Genomic DNA, 20,040 nt, shown 5'->3' on the forward strand with positions numbered 1-20,040 from the left:
GCAGGACTCAAACCTGCTTCACTGGATGACTTTATTGTGAAAACACTGGTTATTAATAAATAAATTTTGATAAGTTAAGTACAAAATTCTGATATGATGAATTGATGATAAAGACTTGTCGTTAAAGACGAAAATAGATGGAAGTCCCAAATTCCAATCCTTACAGAAAAATATATCACTTTGTGGCCACGGGGGTTCATTTAGCATGGGGAGTATCTCGTCACCTCTCCCCGCCCTCCCTGATTTTTCAACAGGTACATGTCCGCTCTCTAATCGCAGGGAATATCTCCCCGCCCCTCCCACCTTTTTCTATTTTCTATTTATTTTTATTCAAATAATAACTTAAACTTTTATTTAATAAATTAAAATTAACACAATATTAAACTAACACAACAAAATAAAACATGAAACTAGAATCTAAAATAACTCTGGATTATCCGTGCACTCCGGGCACTCCGGGCACCTTTAAGATAAGTCTGGATTACTCGCAAGCAAAGCAGGTAATCATTTTGAGATTAGTTGCTTTATAAAGTGACTTGGATATGCAGTTTAAAAAAGCTTCGATAAATAAATTTTTATAAAGTAATGAGTTGTTATTTATGTAATTGTCTAGTTGGCCATTTCGATTTGTGGTATCACACGTGCCTACTTGCTGGAGAAATATAGTTGACATTAACTAATACTCCCTCCAGTCTCATTTTAGTTGTTATGTTGACTAACTTTGACCGTAAATAACTTTGTTTGTACTCTATAGTAGTTAATGAAACTTATATGAACGAAAAGTACATTAAAAACCCAATCCATTCATATATTTTATATCAAGTGTTACATGACACAAACAAAATTATTTACAGTCAAAGTTAGTCCACATAACAATTAAAATGGGACGGAGGGAGTAGTATATAGAATTATGGATTGCCTGAATTCATATCCATCATTAATTTTGTTTCTACCTATCTGTATCATATCATATGCTTTCATAACATTATAGTGAAAAATGGAATAGTGGGGCTCTATCATACTACGCCTCACAAAGGTACTATATATTTTTATTTTTGATTAACATCCAATTCTGAAATTACCAACCAACTTTGATGCTTTTATTTAAACTAATCTAATTTTTGATTAATTTTAAAACTCATAACTCTATTTCACTTCTCTCATATTATGTTTAAAAGCTCCATAACTATTTACGATAGCTATGCTCGGTAAAGTCATATTTACTATGAATAAAATGCTTGCTCATTTGAAACTTGTATGATAATGACTGTTTATGAAAAAAAAAAATTTCTTCCAATCATTTCTAATGTTTATTAGACAATACTACTAATTAACTAAAAGTTTAAACTATATATTGACTACATACATTTTATTTTGCATAAATGAACTCTAAAAGAATACCAATAAATATCACAATAGAAGTAAGTAAGTAACTGCTCAGTGCTGCCTTTTGCGGGTTTTGAGCCCCAATACTTCGACGGTGTATGGGGGAGGTTAAGATGTAGGCAGACCTTACCTCTACCTAAGTAAAGAGGCTGCTTCCAGTTTCTACCTAAATGGTAAAAAAGGCCCTCCAACCTTTGCATGGGATGAGGATCGAACTCATGACCTCTGTCTAGAGAGGCAAGAGTATTTTACCACTGATCCAACCATGCTGCTTCCCAATAAATATCACAATATCAAACAATTGTTATTTATTCCCTCCGTCCCAATTTAAATGTCCAAATTTGATTTGTTTGGTCTTTCTACTCTAACTTTGACCGTACGTATTTTTGTTTGTATAATATAATACATAATGAAAGTTATATCAATGAAAAATACATCTAAAACTCAATCTATCCATATATTTTACATCAATTATCGTATAACACACACGAAACAATTTATGGTCAAAGTTACGAAAGAAAGACTTCAAAAGTCAAAATAGGACATTTAAATTGGGACGGAGGGAGTACTAAAAACAAGAAGTTATTAGTATGACATATAGGGTATGTTTGTCAAAATTAGGTAGTTGTATCTTTTAGTTGGAGCTGTAAATTGTAGCTTTTAAATAAAGTTGTTAACTAGAGTTTTTATTTTTTAAATGTATTTGATATGTAGCTGTAACTTTTAGAAATATTTGTTTAACTTTAAAATAATAAAAATTTCAACGAAAAGCTAAAGCTTCTGAAACGCTGTAGCGTTTCATTTTAGAGTTTTTTCTTTTAAATAAAATCTAGTTACATCCAAACAAACTTTTTAACAATTTGAGGACTTCTAGTTTAAAATAAAAAACTAAAAGTTATGAAAACTCTTTGAAAAACCACTCCCAGACATAGCCATCATAACAAAGTCGGTCCACATAGGTAGTCCAAGTAACCATTTCTTGTTGATATTGAGTTATTGACACAAAATTTGAAGAAAAAAAATTTATATACATTGATTAAAGATTTGTAAAAAAAAATTTATATACATTGATGATGTTTTCAATTTGTTGCCCGTTTAAAAAAAAAAAAAGTTAGAAACATAGATTTCAATAGTTCATTACCTCATTACTTACGTTAGTGCATAAATAATTCAAATAATTATTTGGTTACATAAAAAAATAGAGACAAAGTTAAAAATTAAAACTAGACCATCAAATAATTATTTGAATTATTTATGCACTTGTAATGAATTATTTGGTGTAAATTTTTAATTTAATATATTGAAACTCCTTATGTTTACTGCCCAAAAGATACTCTTTTAACATTAAATTGATATAGATTTTTGATGTATAAAGTTTTATGATGATCATTTAATTAAGTATTCCAGCTTTAGTGACAAGAATAGCTATTTATGAACATGGAACTTGAAGAGAGCACCGAATAAAGTGGAATTTGTAAAGAAGGGCGGTGGTTTGGGCGGCCAAATGAAGGCCACATTGATTGGTGTTGATAAGGATGGAAATATTGAAAAATATTTCAATATATTTTAAAACTATTCTATATCTTTAATCGAAACAAATCTTGGTATAGTATATTGAGGTTTTAACTTCCTGCAATTACAATTTCTTTTTATTGGCAGAGTAGACACTACATATGATTTGGCACTAACACGTATACCATATGCCATTTGGTATCTAGGGGTGGGGGGATTTTTCACAATTTGATTTCCTCTTTTTAAGGATTTTTAAGTTCGAATCTTACCATATATAAATGTTGTAAGAAACCCAAACAACGTTGTATATACTCATCTAACACATGAGAACAAACCCTGTATGATGTTAGTAGTTGAAACAACACACCCACATAATGATGTTAGTCATTTAACTGTTGTTGTTTTGGGAAAAAGACGTATACCATCTCTCTCTCTCTCTTAATCATAGCATTACGAAATTCATTTTCACTGCATATTTATAATTCTATACTATGTTATAAAAATAATATACTTTTTTTTTAGAAATGTTGAAAAATATTTAATACTTTTACTTAGTATCTCTTTAAATTTATTTCATCTACATTACCACCATAAAATTAAATATTAAATTACATTATCAATCTTTTATCTTTTAAAATATCTCCATTAACCATTTACATCAATTATCAACATCACTCGATATGCTTTATTTATCACCAACAGTCACCCCCACCACCACATCGTTGTTGCCACGATTACCGCCGTATTGTGCAGGTAACGTGCTAGTATAACGATTATTCTTGTGGCGCCAATAATTAATCGATTATTCATATAAACCTATATTCCACTTGCAAATTACACGGAGTGATTTAAACATGAAACGTGTTTGCTATTTTTTTTTTTAAACATTAAACGTGTTTGCTACTTCTTATTAGTCAAATACTTCAATATTTAAGTTACTATCAAGTAAAAAAATCATTTGAAATTTTAAAATTCATAAATTATAGGGGTACTGTCACAAGTCACAAATCCTGCATCCACGGTCTTTTATGTTTTTTGTTCGAACTGAAATAATTTATACTGGAACCAGGTCATAGAATCGGAGGACTACAGCACAAATGTCTGTTCAAACAAGCGCACAATCAATCAGACGGGAGATTGGTTCGAGACATCCGCTAAGTCATGTGATCATGTGTACGACGTGCTTTTACAGCATATAAATCATGATACCAAATGGATCATGATTCTAGCTCTAAGTAAGACAAACGCGTATATAAGTGGTTACGAAGTACGAAATATTTACAGTGGCTATGAAAAAAAATAAAAATAGATGACCACGAGATTCATGACAAATAAGATCATGGTGGTTCAAATGGTCAATGAACCAAAGGGAAAACCAACATAATTCTAAAATTACCTAACCCAATGAAACGGATCATCTCCGAAACTAGTTCAAACTGGAAAGTACAGGGCGCTTCCGATGCTATGATAAACACAGCACTAATGATAAGAATAAAACATACTAGATGATAATCAAGACAGACTCTATAAATAAACAAGATCCGTAATTAGAATTACAATACAAAAACAGAGCACCAAAAACGCTCATAATAGATGAGAGTAGTACATCGATAGATTGTAGGGGTGAAAAGGTTTAATAAACATGAACTCAACCATGAGTGTTGACAGCTTCCCATAGTAAGTTCTGGGGAGCAGGGTTTGTTAGATCACGAGCCTGCATAGCTGCAGTTCTTAGTGTCTTGAGTGTTTTTATGTTGGCATCGAAGAACGACAGACTCATATATGGCAAATTGTGTTTCTTGCAAAGTTCTCTAACGATTGGAGAAATTGACCTCAAATGACAGCGAGGTAACCTGGGAAATAAATGGTGCTCGAGTTGGAACTGTAGACCACCAAAGAACCAATCCATGTATGATGAACACGAGATGTCAATGGTCCCATTCGTTTGCTTCTCAAACCAATCGTTACCTGTTGGTGGACCCACATACACGTTTGCTGCAAAGTGGTTCAGTGTAAATTGAACATGTTGGATCCCGGTGACACAAAAGCTAACCAAAACAAACGCGACTCGCTCTGGCCAGTTAGGTAGGTATGACACAAGAAGCGGAAACCAAGTCCAGAAAACGATGGTCCCGAGAATGTTGAGGCCTCTATCAGGGATTCTTCTTTTAGAGGCCAGCAATATTAATGTTTGGAGATAAAGGTTGACCCTCGCGACACACATGATTGGGTAATAAGAATAATGTTGATAGCTCACGAAAAACCGAGACAACCGGTCAAAAGTCAGCTGTCTCCCATAGAATACAGATTGCAACGAACTGAACAATTTATTGGAGACCGCCAGCATGGGTAAATGTTGCAAGTCGGGATCATAATCGAGACTATTACAAGCTATGTGATGAGCATTATGTGTCCATTTCCACCACGCTATGCTAATTCCTGTTATACAATTCCCGATAAAGATTCCTGCGAACTTGTTCCACCCACGAGTAGCCATCATTTGATAATGACCCGCATCGTGACCTAAATACGCGATCTGCATCCAGGCTAATCCCAATAACGCCCCTGCCAACATATGAACCCAGAAGCTACTAGAGAACAATACCCCGTATACAACAGCAGAGAGAAGCAACGATACAAAACAAAGTGAATAAATCACACCGTGCCCTTTCTTTTCAAACATCCCAGCTTTTGCAAACTCAGAAGCAAGCTTTCTATAATCTTTGGACACATCAGAAACTTTATAATCTTTTAGATGATACCCAGTGAAGAGTTTATCAAGGTGTTTCCAAGCTGTGCCAGGATGAAAAGCAATAAATGCATCGGTTACATCCTGACCAGCAAGATTCATGAGCGGAATATCACCACCCGGGTGTATTTTAGCCCACTCTGTAACATTGTACACTTTGCCCTGAATCGAAATCCAGAGGTCACTAGCCTTGTTGTGCTTCTTTAATTCCTCGGATGTAATGTGCTTCTTTCCATCTGCAGTTGAATTCAAAACTGCAAAAAAGAAGTAACATCTCAAATACAATCAAATTTCCATATATAAGTAACGCACATCGAAGCTAATAAGAAGGTGGTTTACAAAAACGATGTTGTTTTATACATAACTAAACAAATAACTAAAAATTCTAAGTTTTGAGCATATCAACATCTTGATGTTCTTCAATAACCTAACCTTTTACAAGGTTATCCAGCCAGTATACAAGAGTAACAAGATATAAGTGTAACTAGCATAAAAAAGGTGAACATCAACACACATCATATACTAATTATACATGATTTATTCACTATACAGCTACAAAATATACATAATATGTTCAAAATCCAATATCTATATCAAGGGCCCTTTTGACTTGATTAAAGGCAAAACAGTATTATCAATAATTGCAGAAGATTGTCGACATATAGATATTATATTTAAATAAGATGGCATCTTTCTTGACTAGAAATAGTCAGTGGGATGTAGATATTTAATTTAAGGGGCTAAATAGCATTTAATTGGATAGTTCAGCAGGCCCGGCGGTTCTACATCAGACTTAAAAACAATAGGATAATAATAACTTCGAGGCAATGCAACAAAAACAACCCATGTTCAGACAGAACTTTGTGCCATGCATGGCCATTTGCCTAAACTAGTTAAATTTCCATCAGATTATAAATTCTAAATACGTAGACACATGAAATTGAGGGATCATACAATAGTTGCTAATGTACTAATTATGGTACTGAAAACATTTGCTACTGGTCAAAGAACTTTGATTTTTAGAACTCGGATCCTATAAATTCATATTAATGTCGCATTCGGTTAATATAACGCATCTATTCATTTTTTGTGAAAAAAATGCTTGATATGCATTTTTGGGTATCAGAAGATTGTCCAGGGTAAACAAGGTGTCTAATTATTATAAGGTTTACGAATTACTTCATACTTGTGGGTCTTCAAAGTAGCCAACAAGTGGGCAGCAGAAACTTTTACCCGGCTTATTAGATCAGAAATAAGATGTCGTTTTATGCTAGTCCACAATTGACAATTCATCTTACATAAACTAAAATCAATTGATACCACACACTTAGTACAAACACACTTGGTAGGTGATACCTAATATCATATAATTACTGGTACCATATTAGGTTACATCAGACAGTCTTCCCCCTTTTCACCTTTAACCCAACAGCCTGCGTCGATCACGGAAGAAATTACAAACAAGCGACATCTACTTCAAATTCGATCTTAGTTTATAAGGCAAGCTTTCAATAATCAACATTTTAAGGTCTATAATTGGAGTTTGAAAAAACTTAAGTCCATACTTGTAATTATTAACTTTGTAAACTTTACTTAAGGAAAAAATATACATATGGGCTTAATGTATCATTTCCACAACCATAAGAAGGTACAACTACTAATGCATTATAAATATTAATTTGAGAGAAACATTTTTATAACTATTAATTTGAGAGAAACATTTTTATAAATAAGTGGCCAGCCATCTATATGAAGGTACAACTACTAATGCACTAAGTACAATATGGTCAATATGATTCTTATTCATACTATTCCACTATATTCTATTCATCATCTAATATATAATTAAACCATAAAGAAAAACCTTCCTAGGGGTTAGCTTTTTTTTTTTTTATTATCAAACAATAATTCTCCAATAAATTATTAGAGTTTTAGACATAAAGTTTTTAATCTTTTAATAGCCAAAAAAATCCTAAAAGCAGGGATACCTTTTCCGAAAGAATCAGATCTGGTATATACAGATATATAAACTATATATAATTATAGAAATACAAATTTCAGATCTGAAAATAGGAAACAAAATCAGCTATATAACAAAGGGTGAAACATATACGAAACCAAATTTTAAACAACATTGTGAAAATATATAATAAATGGGGGGGGGGGGGGGGGGGGGGGGATTTAGAAATTAAAAATTAGATATACAAACCTTCAACGCCAGCAATGGAAGGAGAAGAAACCATAGTTGAATCTTCACACATCAATACAAAACAGTGATTGATGGTTTTATATAGAGAGAAAGATAGGATATAGATATATATATATATAAATATTTATATATAAGATAAAATATATATAAATATTTATATATAAACGTAAAATGTAATATAAAACCACAATGTGGATGAGCAGGAAGGCAGCAATGCAATTTGGAGAGAGAAATTGATACGAATCTGTTTCTGTTTAATTTGAAACCCTTGATAACAGCGCAATGGCAAACATTTATATATATATCCTTTTTTTTAAGAAGAAAATATATAATATTATAATAAAATAAGATGATAGATAAATCTAACGGTTGATATTGAATATATATATAATTTTGAAATGAAAATATCTAGAGGAGGTTAAGTGAACAGGCAAGCACATCACAGGGTGTCATGCGTTTGTAAACCTCCTTTGCCACCAAGCAAGCAAGCATACACACTACCACTTTACTCGTCTTTCCATAACACATTGTTTTTGGTTTGGACCACCCCCCACACCACCTCCCATAGATTACTTACCTTTGTGGCTCTTGTGTTTTTCCTTATTTTTATTACTTCCTTTTTAAAATTTTGTACACATTCCTAGTTTGACTTTTCCGAAGATATATATTTTAGAAAAATGATAAAAAAAAATTTAAAAGTTTTTTTAAAATTTTTATGACATGGTAGTCCAGTTATTTTGTTTCTTAATCTCAACTTTTTATTTCATCATATATCATAATCTTATAATTAGAAAAAAAAAATTAAAAGATTTAGTTAGAAGACTTAATCATTTCTTATGTTTTTAGTGTCAGTTTTCATATATAGCCCAAAACGCACTATCTTATTTTAGAGAATTTTTTGTTCATAAATTATAAACCCAATAATCATCTCACTCCACTGTTTATAAGAAATTTGTCTATAGCCTTGCATGTATCTCCTCAACCATATGTAATACGGAGTAATAATAAAGTTGGAAACGCATAAAGTATGTGTCAAAGAGTTAAAAGAAACGCATTTTTCGTTTTGATTAGTAACGAATGAACATTAAGAAAGCATGTTTGTTTTGGTTAAATTAACGCGCGCGCGCACACACACATATATATATTATTCACCTTTTTCGTTCAGTAAAATGTTTATATACGGGTAAAATGTTTATATACGGTCATTTATGTTTTCAATTGCTAATATTTTCGAAGTATATATACATACATGTATATCCGTGGACGTGGTATATCAACAAAAATGGTACACATCTAAAGGATTCCTTGGTTCGGGTCGAAAAAACAATGTCACTCGATACTTATCAAACTTGCTGCATGTCTGTGAGGATCTCACCAGAGCGTCTTCCACTTCTATTAGGCCACGAACTAGACTAGAATCATTCTCAACAAGTCCATAAGGATTAAGGAGTGATCATGTTTTTTTCATCAAGTCTGGGTAGAAACCAAAGATCTTGAGTGACCGATCCGCAAAACAAACATAAGAAAAAAACAATTGGCACTATATATACTTTCGTTATTATATAAACGTGCGTACGTGGATATTTGATATTTTTGCTAGTCTTTGTTATGTTTATCAATTGACCTAAATTAATAATTATCCTTTCATTTGATTTTCATTTTAATTTAGTTGTTTCCTTAATTAAAATCTAAACAAATGGCCATGAGGAAATGAAGTCCCTCCGTAACTCCATTAAGCTATTTGCGTTCATTCTTCAGTCTAGTTAAAGTTAGAGGAACATAACATAAACAAGTTCTGTTTTTATTTGTTTGGTTTGTCTACATATATCCATATTATACATTTCCATTTCTATTTCTTTGGAAATTGGTCGCTTTATTATATATTACTTAAGGGGTTCGCATCGCCAGCGTGAAAGGTGTGGCGTGGGTGGTGACCACGCGTGGCACACCGCCGCCCGGTCCCTAACCACCCACGCGTGATGCAAATTGTGTTAACAATTGATATAGAAAACGGAAGTAAGATTGTAAGGCTTATACAACATTTGATACTTTAATTTGGAAACTAAATCTATTTGCTTGCTGCCAAAGTCGATATCTTTTTATTTCGGGAAACAATGATTTTTTCTGATCACCGCAATCTTTTCTTCTTTCTAACAAATTGCGTGGAAGTTCGACTCGCGTGGTGCTTGAGTCCTTTGTGACCGTTGGCGGCATTTGTTACCGTTTCACTTTACTTCTTTTTTTTTATCCCCTTATATCTATTTAAACACTCTTTTACCCGATAATTCATACATACACATTCATATTCACATATTCATATTTACACACATTTATCTATTCATTCATTCATATATTTCCCTTCAAACATGGCAAACAACATTGAAAATATAACTTTGTGGGATGTAAAAATGTCGATGCAAATACACATGAATAACGACGACAAACACCGATCTGTAGTCAACAACGTCATTCAGAGCGTGTCTGAAAACAAGGCGGCTTACCAAGCTGAGATCGACCGACTTGAAGCTCCCAATCGGCTTCTTAAACGCAATGAAAGTGAGTATGCTGTGCATTTTCGTCAGAAGATGGATGGGCTGAATCAAATTATTTTTCATTTTACCACCGCCTCTACGACTTTGACATCCACGATAGACCACGGACTGTTCTGGCAAGGTAGTGTCAGTGGTGGTCATGATGTACGTTATTACTCTGACCCGGGAAAGGAGTACGTATCTCCTCAACCCGACGACATAGTATGGTCTCCTGAGCCCTACCGCTACATTCACCGCAACAACGGTGATAGTACCGTGGCCTCGGACTATTCCAAGTGTTATGTTTACGCATTTTATTATGTAATGTTTTATTTAATCTTATGTGATGTTTTTTACGTCTTATTTAGTATTGTGTAATGTTTTTATATTTTTTTAATATTATGTAATGCTTTTATGTTTAATGAAACTTTAGTTTTAAAAATAAAAATTAAATTGTAGTGAGTGGTGGTGATGACAACAAAATTTGGGTGAGTGGTAGGTGAGTAATGAATTTGAGATGACATAATGCGATTGGTTAAAAGTGAGTGATGAGTGAGTGGTGGGTGGTGGTGATACCCTCACCCTTAAATAGTAAAAGATGCTAGAATAACATGCTATGTACTTCTGTAAATGGTTATCAAAATAGAATCATGTCAAATTGTCAAGTAGAATGAATTAATAAAAGGCCACTTTAGATAAGACCCTAAGTTTTACGACCATAAGCCGAATATATATTTCCAGCTAACAATTCTTAATTATATTAACCATCACAAAGTGACAAGTGTCTAAACAATTATTCCGTGCCATATGTGTTTGATTCTTGTAAATAAAACAAATCATATATTTGATGCAACTATGGTTGTCAAATGAGTTCGGGTTTGGGTTGGCGAGTTTGGATTGACAGGTTGTCGAGTTGAAAAACTCTAATCCTAACCCAACTCACTAAAAATTTCATGTCAGAAATTTCAACCCAGACCTACAACCCGTCAACCCATGACCCAATCCATTTGACATGATAAGCAAATATATATATATATATAACGGAAAAATAAACCAATATAAAGCTCTATCATTGATGTGTACGTTGAAAACAAAAAATACCAAAAAAGAAAGAAATACGAGAGTATTGTTAGAACTTGGCACAAAGTTAATAAACTTGTCGTCTCACCCGACATCATGTAGCATCTCATAAAATTTTGAATCCTCCTCTTATTTTAGATGTTAAGTTACTTTAGATTAGATATATAAAAAATGAGAATAGGGCATATTGATAAGTAGATAGTGGAGTATAAGATATTATATATAAATCAATTATTTTTAAGAAATTAGGTTGGTAGGTCGATCTGACAACCCAACAATCCAACCCAAACCCAACCTATTCAGGTTGACAGGTTGGTGGGTCGAAAATTCCCAACCCTAACCTGACGTTTTTTGGGTTGGGTTTCGGGTTGGGTTGAGATCGACCGACCTAGATGCAACAATATACTTAAGAGTTTCACATCTCATTGATTGTACGTCTACAAATGAACAAAAAGAAGATTTCCATTTGAATTCGTAAGTTTGGTGCTTTTTTAGTCGTTGATTATTATTATTGTCATAATCGAAGTACCGAATGAGAATAAAATAAAGTAAGATAATGATTCTCCTACAATCCATGATCATCAGTTCATCACATCTATTTGTTCTATACGTGACTACGTGTTACGACTTACGAAGCAACTTTTATTGAAACACTTCTATCCACATAATAATTTTCATGTTCTTTTTCCTTTGTAAAATTGGAAAAAAATGACCAATGGTCATAGTCAATTGTGCCAAGTGGTGTAAAATATGGCCCTATGGTTTTCTAACCAAGTGTGGCCGGTATTGGTTCTTTCCCACTAGCCATAAATCTGTGGTAAATCCAACTTGATGTTAAATGGATAGTTAACCGACTGTTGGGTATATATCGGTTAAATTGTATAACTCTTTGGTTAACTGAAAAAGAAAACAAGAAACGGGATCTGCCAATACGAGTCAATCTCAATACCCTTTGCTGGACACGTCTTCGAGCAGGCCCGCAAGCAACTTTTTTTTACTAAACGCCAAAACTAAAAAGTATATACAATTTAATCTCGGTTTGATTAAAAGCTTTGTTCAACACGAAAGGAACTCTCCAAAGATAAACTTATGTTATGTTAGGGTTAAGTATCGTAAAACAAGTATTAAAGTAAAATAAATAAGACAGTATCTTGAGCCTTAAATCATGGATAAATTGATACACGAATATTCACGAAACAATTGATGCACGATAATTTTCATGATACAAGGTAATTTTCAGTGAAAATAAATTTATTTTTTTATTTGTTTTACTTTAACACTTATTTTATTTTATCTAAAACCTGTTATTATAAACAAGGAGTACATATGGTACTGAAATGAATAGAAATAAATAGTGTATTTTTTTCGGGAATAACTAAAGTGATATTATTTTTTATTTTTATTATATGTGAATGAGCTGATAATACTTGCTATGATCAAAGTTAGTATAGAAATGGGTTATTTAAGTTAAATATGCTAAAAAGAAAATAAAAATTGATATGAATTGTTATTCATGACCAGTGCATCACTTCACTATATATAATTCACTATATATAATAAAAGAGAATTATTTTCTAAAATTATTTTTTTAAAAAGTATTATGTGACATGCCTATATTTCTTTTCAAAATGTTTTTATATTAATTATAATGTCATATTTAGTATTGAATATTTTTAAAGATCAATAGTCCATTAAATACTTATTTTAAATTTCTAATTATGATTAGAAATGTCTTATTATGTTTTGTTAATTTAATAAGTATTTATATATAAAAATTATATTAGTCAATTTGTATTAAATAAAAAAAAATTACATAATACTTATTTTAAATTTCTAATTATGATTGGAAATGTCTTATTATGTTTTGTTAATGCAATAAATATTTATATATAAAAATTATATTAGTCAATTTAATATCTCCAAACCAAGTTATGATGTATTAAATAACAAAAATTACATATATTTTTTTTACATTTTTTTTTCGTTTAAAATTTAATTTAAACTGTCCGGATTAAACTCGGGTTAATTAGCTAGTTAGAAAAAAAAAATTAATAGCAAAAGTAAGTGTTGTATGTTTAGAATGTGTAGTGTTTTGATATGTTTCTTAATTCGTTTTAAAAAAATTTTCTTATCCACTTTTTTTATACAAGTTGTTTGTTTTTCTTTTGAAAAGGAAATTGATGTACGAAATAATTTGGCCATTTTTCGTAAGAAAAAGGAAGGTTATAGAAAACTTCTCTTGGAATCAGAATTTTATCTTATACTCCGTATATGATCTTGTGTTCGATGGCTCATGGTTGCTAGCTTCGTCCCTTAACTCTAACTTTTACACCTGTTTTCGACTTTTTGTTAGGATGGCCACCTTTTGTATACTACCCGCCACCACAAGGACTTTACGGGACATGGTGGTTGACACGTACGTACATGTAGATATAAAGTCTTGTCTTTCTTCAGAACAGACACGGTTCGAGGCAATTCAAAATTTATTTAAGCTTAATTGTTCCATCTACATCTATATATACAGTCTTGATTATTTGTTGGGGAAATTCGTGAATAACGAACAGATAATCGGATATAATCAAACTCTGAAAGGCGTGTAATCACTTTCAGATTGAATCAATTTGGCGGTTCACCAAAACTATTCAATCGGATACAATTCAGAGAATTAAGAACGTTCTGTGTGTTTTTTATTTGAGAGAAAAGAACCAGAAAGAAAGAAGGAAAAAAAGAGAATGATCAGAAATCTTGTTACGGGTTGTATAAATCCACCAAAACGGCAGTTATTTGTCAGGTTTCGAAATTGCCATTTTTAGTCCCTCAAGTTCCGAAAATTTAATTTTTCGGAGGGATTTTTACTATAGCAATTTTTACTATCTTGTTAGGGATTTTTAGCCAGCTCAACCCCAGCCAGGGGCTCTGCCCCCTTGGACCCCGCTTCCAGGGGCGCTGCCCCCGGACCCCCGTACCTTAGGGAGGTCATAATAAATTAAAATAGGTGTGCACTCCGTACCACCAATCCTATATGATGTATTATTATGATAATACTGATCAAACAAGTTAACCCAATTACACTAAAATATCCAACATTATTTATTACTCGTATTATTATTTTTTTACTGTGCTTGTATTTTGGCTTGTCTTTGTGATACAATTCCAAACATCTAAGTTCTAACGAATTCAATTTCTTTCAATTTGAATTTGAAGGATCAAAAGAGTGTACATAAAAATAGATTTACTCCGCATTTTTTTTGCAAGGAGAAGAGACTTAAAAAACCGAAGTCAATTTTATTTTCTCATCTGCTTATGACTTGGTCATTCTTATGTTCCAAATGGATCATTTAAATCCATGAAAATCTATCTGTAATATACTAACTAAATCAGTAAACCAATAGCCCATATCAGAACTGGGCCAAATTAGTAAAAAAACGTGAGCCCAAATTCACAGCCATTATTAATTAGTTTCATATATAATAAAATAAAGAGTTAATTGCAAGATTGGTCCCTGTGGTTTGTACAATTTAGCAAGAAGGGTACCTTTTCGAGAATCGTTGCAATGGGGTCCCTATTTTGAGAATTTTTTGCAAATTTGGTCCCTTTTTGACGGATCCGTTAAAGGTGGCCGTCAAGTGTGCACGTGTGCCGCACGTGTGGGGGTATTTACGTACTTTTTACCCCACAGGGACCCCCATTGCTAAAATGGAAAAACCACAGGGACCAATCTTGCAACTATTTAAAAATCCATCACTAAATAATACTACCTTTTAACTTTCCCAAATTTTTTTTTATTAAGTTATTAACTTAAATATAATTTATAACACTTTTTAACTTTTCATGATTATTTGTTGTTAAAAAACTAAAAACATATAACCACTAAAAATTAAAAAGTTTTATTTAGTGATGGATTTTTAAAAATTGTAAGTTTATAACACTTTTTAAAAAGGTAAAAGGTATTAGTTAGTGATGGATTTTTAAAAATTGTAAGTTTATAAGACTTTTTTAAAAGTTAAAAGTTATTATTTTTTTTTCGAACATTCAGTTGGTATGCGACATCACGGCCCATGATCAACATCTCGTATTTAGTGATGGATTTTTAAAAAATGTAAGTTTATAAAACTTTTTAAAAAGTTAAAAGGTATTAGTTAGTGATAAATTTTTAAAAATTGTAAGTTTATAAAACTTTTGTAAAAGGTATTAGTTAGTGATGAATTTTTAAAAATTGTAAGTTTATAAGACTTTTTAAAAAGTTAAAAGTTATTTTTTTTTCGAACATTCAGTCAGTATGCAACATCACGGAAACCTCACCGTATAATGGTGAAACCTTGCACGTACCGTGGACAACGAGATGTTGACCATGAGCCGTTACAAGTATTCGAAGGAAAAAACCCCAAGATTTGACATCCCTAGGGATCGAACTCAAGACCTTGAGTAAAACCTGAGATTGCCTCTGACCAGTTGGACTAATCATCATTGGCTAAAAGTTATTATTTTAGTAATGGATTTTTAAAATTTGTAAGTTTATACAAATTTTTAAATATTTAGTGGTGCGTTTTTAAAATTGTAAGTTTAAAAAGTAAGTTTTATAAACTTAGAGTTTTTAAAAATTCATCACTAACTAATACCTTTTAACTTTTTAAAAAGTTTTATAAACGTACAGTTTTTAAAAATCCATCACTAAATAATACCTTTTAATTTTTAAAAAGTTTTATAAACTTACAAATTTTAAAAATTCATCACTAACTAATATCTTTTAACTTTTTAAAAAGTTTTATAAACTTACAATTTTTAAAAATCCATCACTAAATGATACCTTTTAATTTTTAGTGGTTATATGTTTTTAGTTCTTTAACAACAAATAATCATGAAAAGATAAAAAGTGTTAAAAATTATCTTTAAGTTAATAATTTAATAAAAAAATTTTTTTTTTGGAAAAGTTAAAAGGTATTATTTAGTGATGAATTTTAAAAAAAGTTGCAAGATTGGTCCCTGTGGTTTTTTCATTTTAGCAATGGGGGTCCATGTGGGGTAGAGAGTACGTAAATACCCCCACACGTGCGGCACACGTGCACACTTGACGGCCACCTTTAATGGATCCGTCAAAAAGGGACCAATTTTGCAAAAAATTCTCAAAATAGGGACCCCCATTGCAACGATTCTCGAAAAGGGACCCTCCTTGCTAAATTGTACAAACCACAGGGACCAATCTTGCAATTAACTCTAAAATAAATAATACTCGTATGTTACTTTTTTTAAAAACAAATAATTATTAAATAACAATCTACAATACGAGTACAAATCAAGTATGGTGGGCGGTGGCGCTGCTGCAACGGCGGCGTCGTTTAGATGGATACTACAATTACACAAAGATGTACCAAAAGCTGCTAATTTCTACAAACAAGGACTTGATTTCAGCATTAATGTATGCACCCATCGTTGGGCCGAACTCCAATCCGGCCCGCTCAAGCTCGCTCTCATGCATTCTTCCAAGTTATTTCCACTCTCCTTATAATATATTCATACACTCTTATAATTTAATTTTCCTTGTTTAATTTAATGTTATAGCTCTTATAATTTTCGAGTACATTTTTAGGGTTTATAAAATCTGAGTAAGTTTTTGTTCATAATGAATACAATACACCTGTGTTTGTTATGTTTCTCTTTTTATATTTAGTCAAGTAGCAAAGGACTATCTTGTAATCCATGTTACTAGTTTTGAGCCCATTTGTAGTCCAAAAATTAAAATAATAATACAAAAATAAAACATGTGGTTGCCTTTCAGTTTGCGTGTGCGCGCGCATATTCATTTGTTAAACCAAACTAACAATCGAAAGACATTGATAAGTTATAAATAAACATTACCTGATAAAGTGTGCTCCCTAGTCTTTGTTTTGGACATTTTTATTTAATCCAAATGTTAAGTATGCAGTTTCTGATTAGATATTCACTATTTGCAGCGAGATAGCAGTTCAGAAAGGATACTCTTCACTGTTATCGTTCACTGTAACAGACATTAACAGTAGTGTGACTAAACTCATGGCTTTAGGTGCAGAGATGGACGGCCCTATCAAATATGAGGTCCATGGGAAGGTAATACTACTGCCATTGTTCAACTTGTGCTCATTGCATATGGTTATTTTCTTAGCCCATGGCTTACAACTTTTCGTTCATAACATTTAAAGTTATCTAAGAGAGATCAAAAATCATGTCCATTCTGTATTGTATTAGGCAGACAGCAATTATAACCTATAAAAGCGCTAGCTCTGTGCTCGGTCCGACGGGTTGATTGATGTCAATGTGGGAAATATTTTGTATGCACCAATAGCGGTCCATTGGCCCGTAATACTCTTTGTGCTTTTTTATCAACACTTTTTTTGTATCTGTGATTTGTATGTCAAATATGATCAAACAAGATATATAATCAAAAGAGTGATCTGGTTTTTGTAATAAGGTGGATGTTTATACTTAAACCACTAGCAAATATACCATAGGTGACTTTTGATGTATTTGACCTCTTTCCTGGATACCATTTTACTCATTTGTCACGTTAGAGATTTAGAGATAAGATATAACCTGGGTTGGCCCGTTCACAAGTATGTAAATGGGTCAAAGCTACCACATCTATTTTATACCCAGGCAAAAGCAACGAAAATGAGTTCGTTAATAACGTTTTAACAATCTCAGCGTTTCTGTGAAAAATCCAAGAACACCTCAAATTTTCTTTCTTTTGTTGGCAGGTTGCTGCAATGCGGGGTCTTGATGGTCATATGCTGGGTCTTTATGAGCCTGCTTGAAGCCTTGCAACCTGCATACCCAAAAGAACCAATTTTGTTTGTAACAGAAGCCGATTTGAAAAGCAAACAGATCATAAATTCCTCTTCATAAGCTCTTTGTGCATGTACAAATCTTGTATGCTGCAGAATGCTCTACGGCCTGAGACTTCTAGTGTCCTGCTGCTTTATTAGGTTTATGACCTATAACTTGTATGGGAAGGATGACAACTGGTGGTGGGCGGACACGTAAGTGAAGTGGAGTAGGGTATTTTTTTTTTAAACATTTTGCTGTTTTTTCAGGCAGCACTACAATTGTAATTTTGGTTAATTTGCTTTGGTTCTTGTTCATGTAAAATCTGTTTCATATTAGGAGCTTGTTGATACTTTGGTTTACTTGATGGTCATGGAACATGTTCTACACTTCTACCTAAGCCTGGCAATACTTCAAACCAAACATTAGTTCCAAGAGGCTGCTCTATTAAATTGTCCTGCATTAGCTATACAATTTTGTAATTACAGGAATCTGTGCAACGATGGAGTTACTGTGATTTTAGTAGACGGGATTTTAACACCTGTATTAACCGCAAATCCAGACCGAAACATATCCATGAAACGGAATCAGATTTCTTTCCGGTCAAGTAATAAACAGACGAGAATATCCCTCTAAAGAGACAGTGATTTAGTTGTTCAGACTTCAGACATTCTTGTTTAGTAACTATTGAGGAGTTTAACAAACCAAGAATAGTTGTGTCGTTGAATTATAATCCAATTACATACATCAGAGCTAAATGCTTGTTTTATTTCTGATAACCTGAAAAAGAATACTTCTATTTTCCACGGTTTTAAAAAATCAATTCCAGGAAGTATATTTTTTCATAAAGAATTTTTGTAACAATAAGAATAACAATTGTTATAAATTTAGTGACTTAGTCATGAAATATTTCCCCGTCATTACTTTTATTTATACAATTGATATATAAACGGAACTAGTTATAAAGTGGACAATATACTATGCAATTTCTTTCAATTTTATATTATATTTTACATCTTTTTAATTCGTACGAATACATTTTCCAATTTTTTTTTTCAGTCAAATCAAAGAAATAACTTTTGTATTTTTAACGAAGATTTAATTACACGAGTTGGCATACGATTTCACAGTTGGCTTTGAGTTTAAAAGCAAAAAGATAAAAGTAATTGAATATTCTTAAGTTTTAACTAATCTTTTTAAAGGTATTAATTAATGATGTACGTATATATTAACATCTTATTGTTAGTAACAATATCTTATATAAAAATTCATGTACGCCTAAGTTACAAGATTTCAATTCTATATAAGTACATAATAATTGTCTTATAATTACCTTATATATATAGTAATAACAAATTAAAGAAAGGGAAATGCTAAATATAGCCTTTAGGGTTGTATTTAACGTGCATAAAAAAATTTGTACCTTTCATATTAAAAGTCCACTCTCTGATTTTCATAGTAAATGTACAAATAATTTATACACTTTAAACTCAGCCTTAAAAGTGTTATTTAGCAAACCCTTTAAAGAAAATATACACATATTCAAAGAAGATATTAGCCAGCAATCAATATAAATTTTAAGAACTCAAAGTACAATCCGTACACACATCCTTGTGCACGATTTCACAGTTTTAAAGCTATCATCACTTCAAAGGTGTCATAAAGACACATATATCTATATTTTGAAAGACACACATATATGATTTTAAATTAACATTTTATTATTGGATATATCATTAATCATTCGTTTTTTTTAACGACATCATTTATTTAAG

At 32.0% G+C, this 20,040-nt stretch overlaps 2 protein-coding genes across 2 annotated transcripts; one reads left to right on the plus strand and one right to left on the minus strand.

Annotated features, from left to right (window-relative positions):
- Positions 1-4,268: 4,268 nt before the first annotated feature.
- On the minus strand, positions 4,269-7,979 carry LOC122591333 (delta(8)-fatty-acid desaturase-like). The gene is made up of 2 exons (XM_043763593.1): positions 7,857-7,979; positions 4,269-5,901 (listed from the first exon to the last, which is right to left on the minus strand). The coding sequence occupies exons 1-2, from the start codon at positions 7,906-7,908 to the stop codon at positions 4,547-4,549; spliced, it is 1,407 nt and encodes a 468-aa protein (XP_043619528.1). The 5' UTR covers positions 7,909-7,979; the 3' UTR covers positions 4,269-4,546.
- An 8,756-nt stretch (positions 7,980-16,735) lies between these two features.
- Positions 16,736-18,582, plus strand: LOC122593971. The gene is made up of 3 exons (XM_043766446.1): positions 16,736-16,951; positions 17,419-17,551; positions 18,199-18,582. The coding sequence occupies exons 1-3, from the start codon at positions 16,767-16,769 to the stop codon at positions 18,253-18,255; spliced, it is 375 nt and encodes a 124-aa protein (XP_043622381.1). The 5' UTR covers positions 16,736-16,766; the 3' UTR covers positions 18,256-18,582.
- Positions 18,583-20,040: the final 1,458 nt, after the last annotated feature.

This window comes from Erigeron canadensis, chromosome 3 (assembly GCF_010389155.1).
Source record: "Erigeron canadensis isolate Cc75 chromosome 3, C_canadensis_v1, whole genome shotgun sequence".
NCBI classification, from domain to species: domain Eukaryota; kingdom Viridiplantae; phylum Streptophyta; class Magnoliopsida; order Asterales; family Asteraceae; genus Erigeron; species Erigeron canadensis.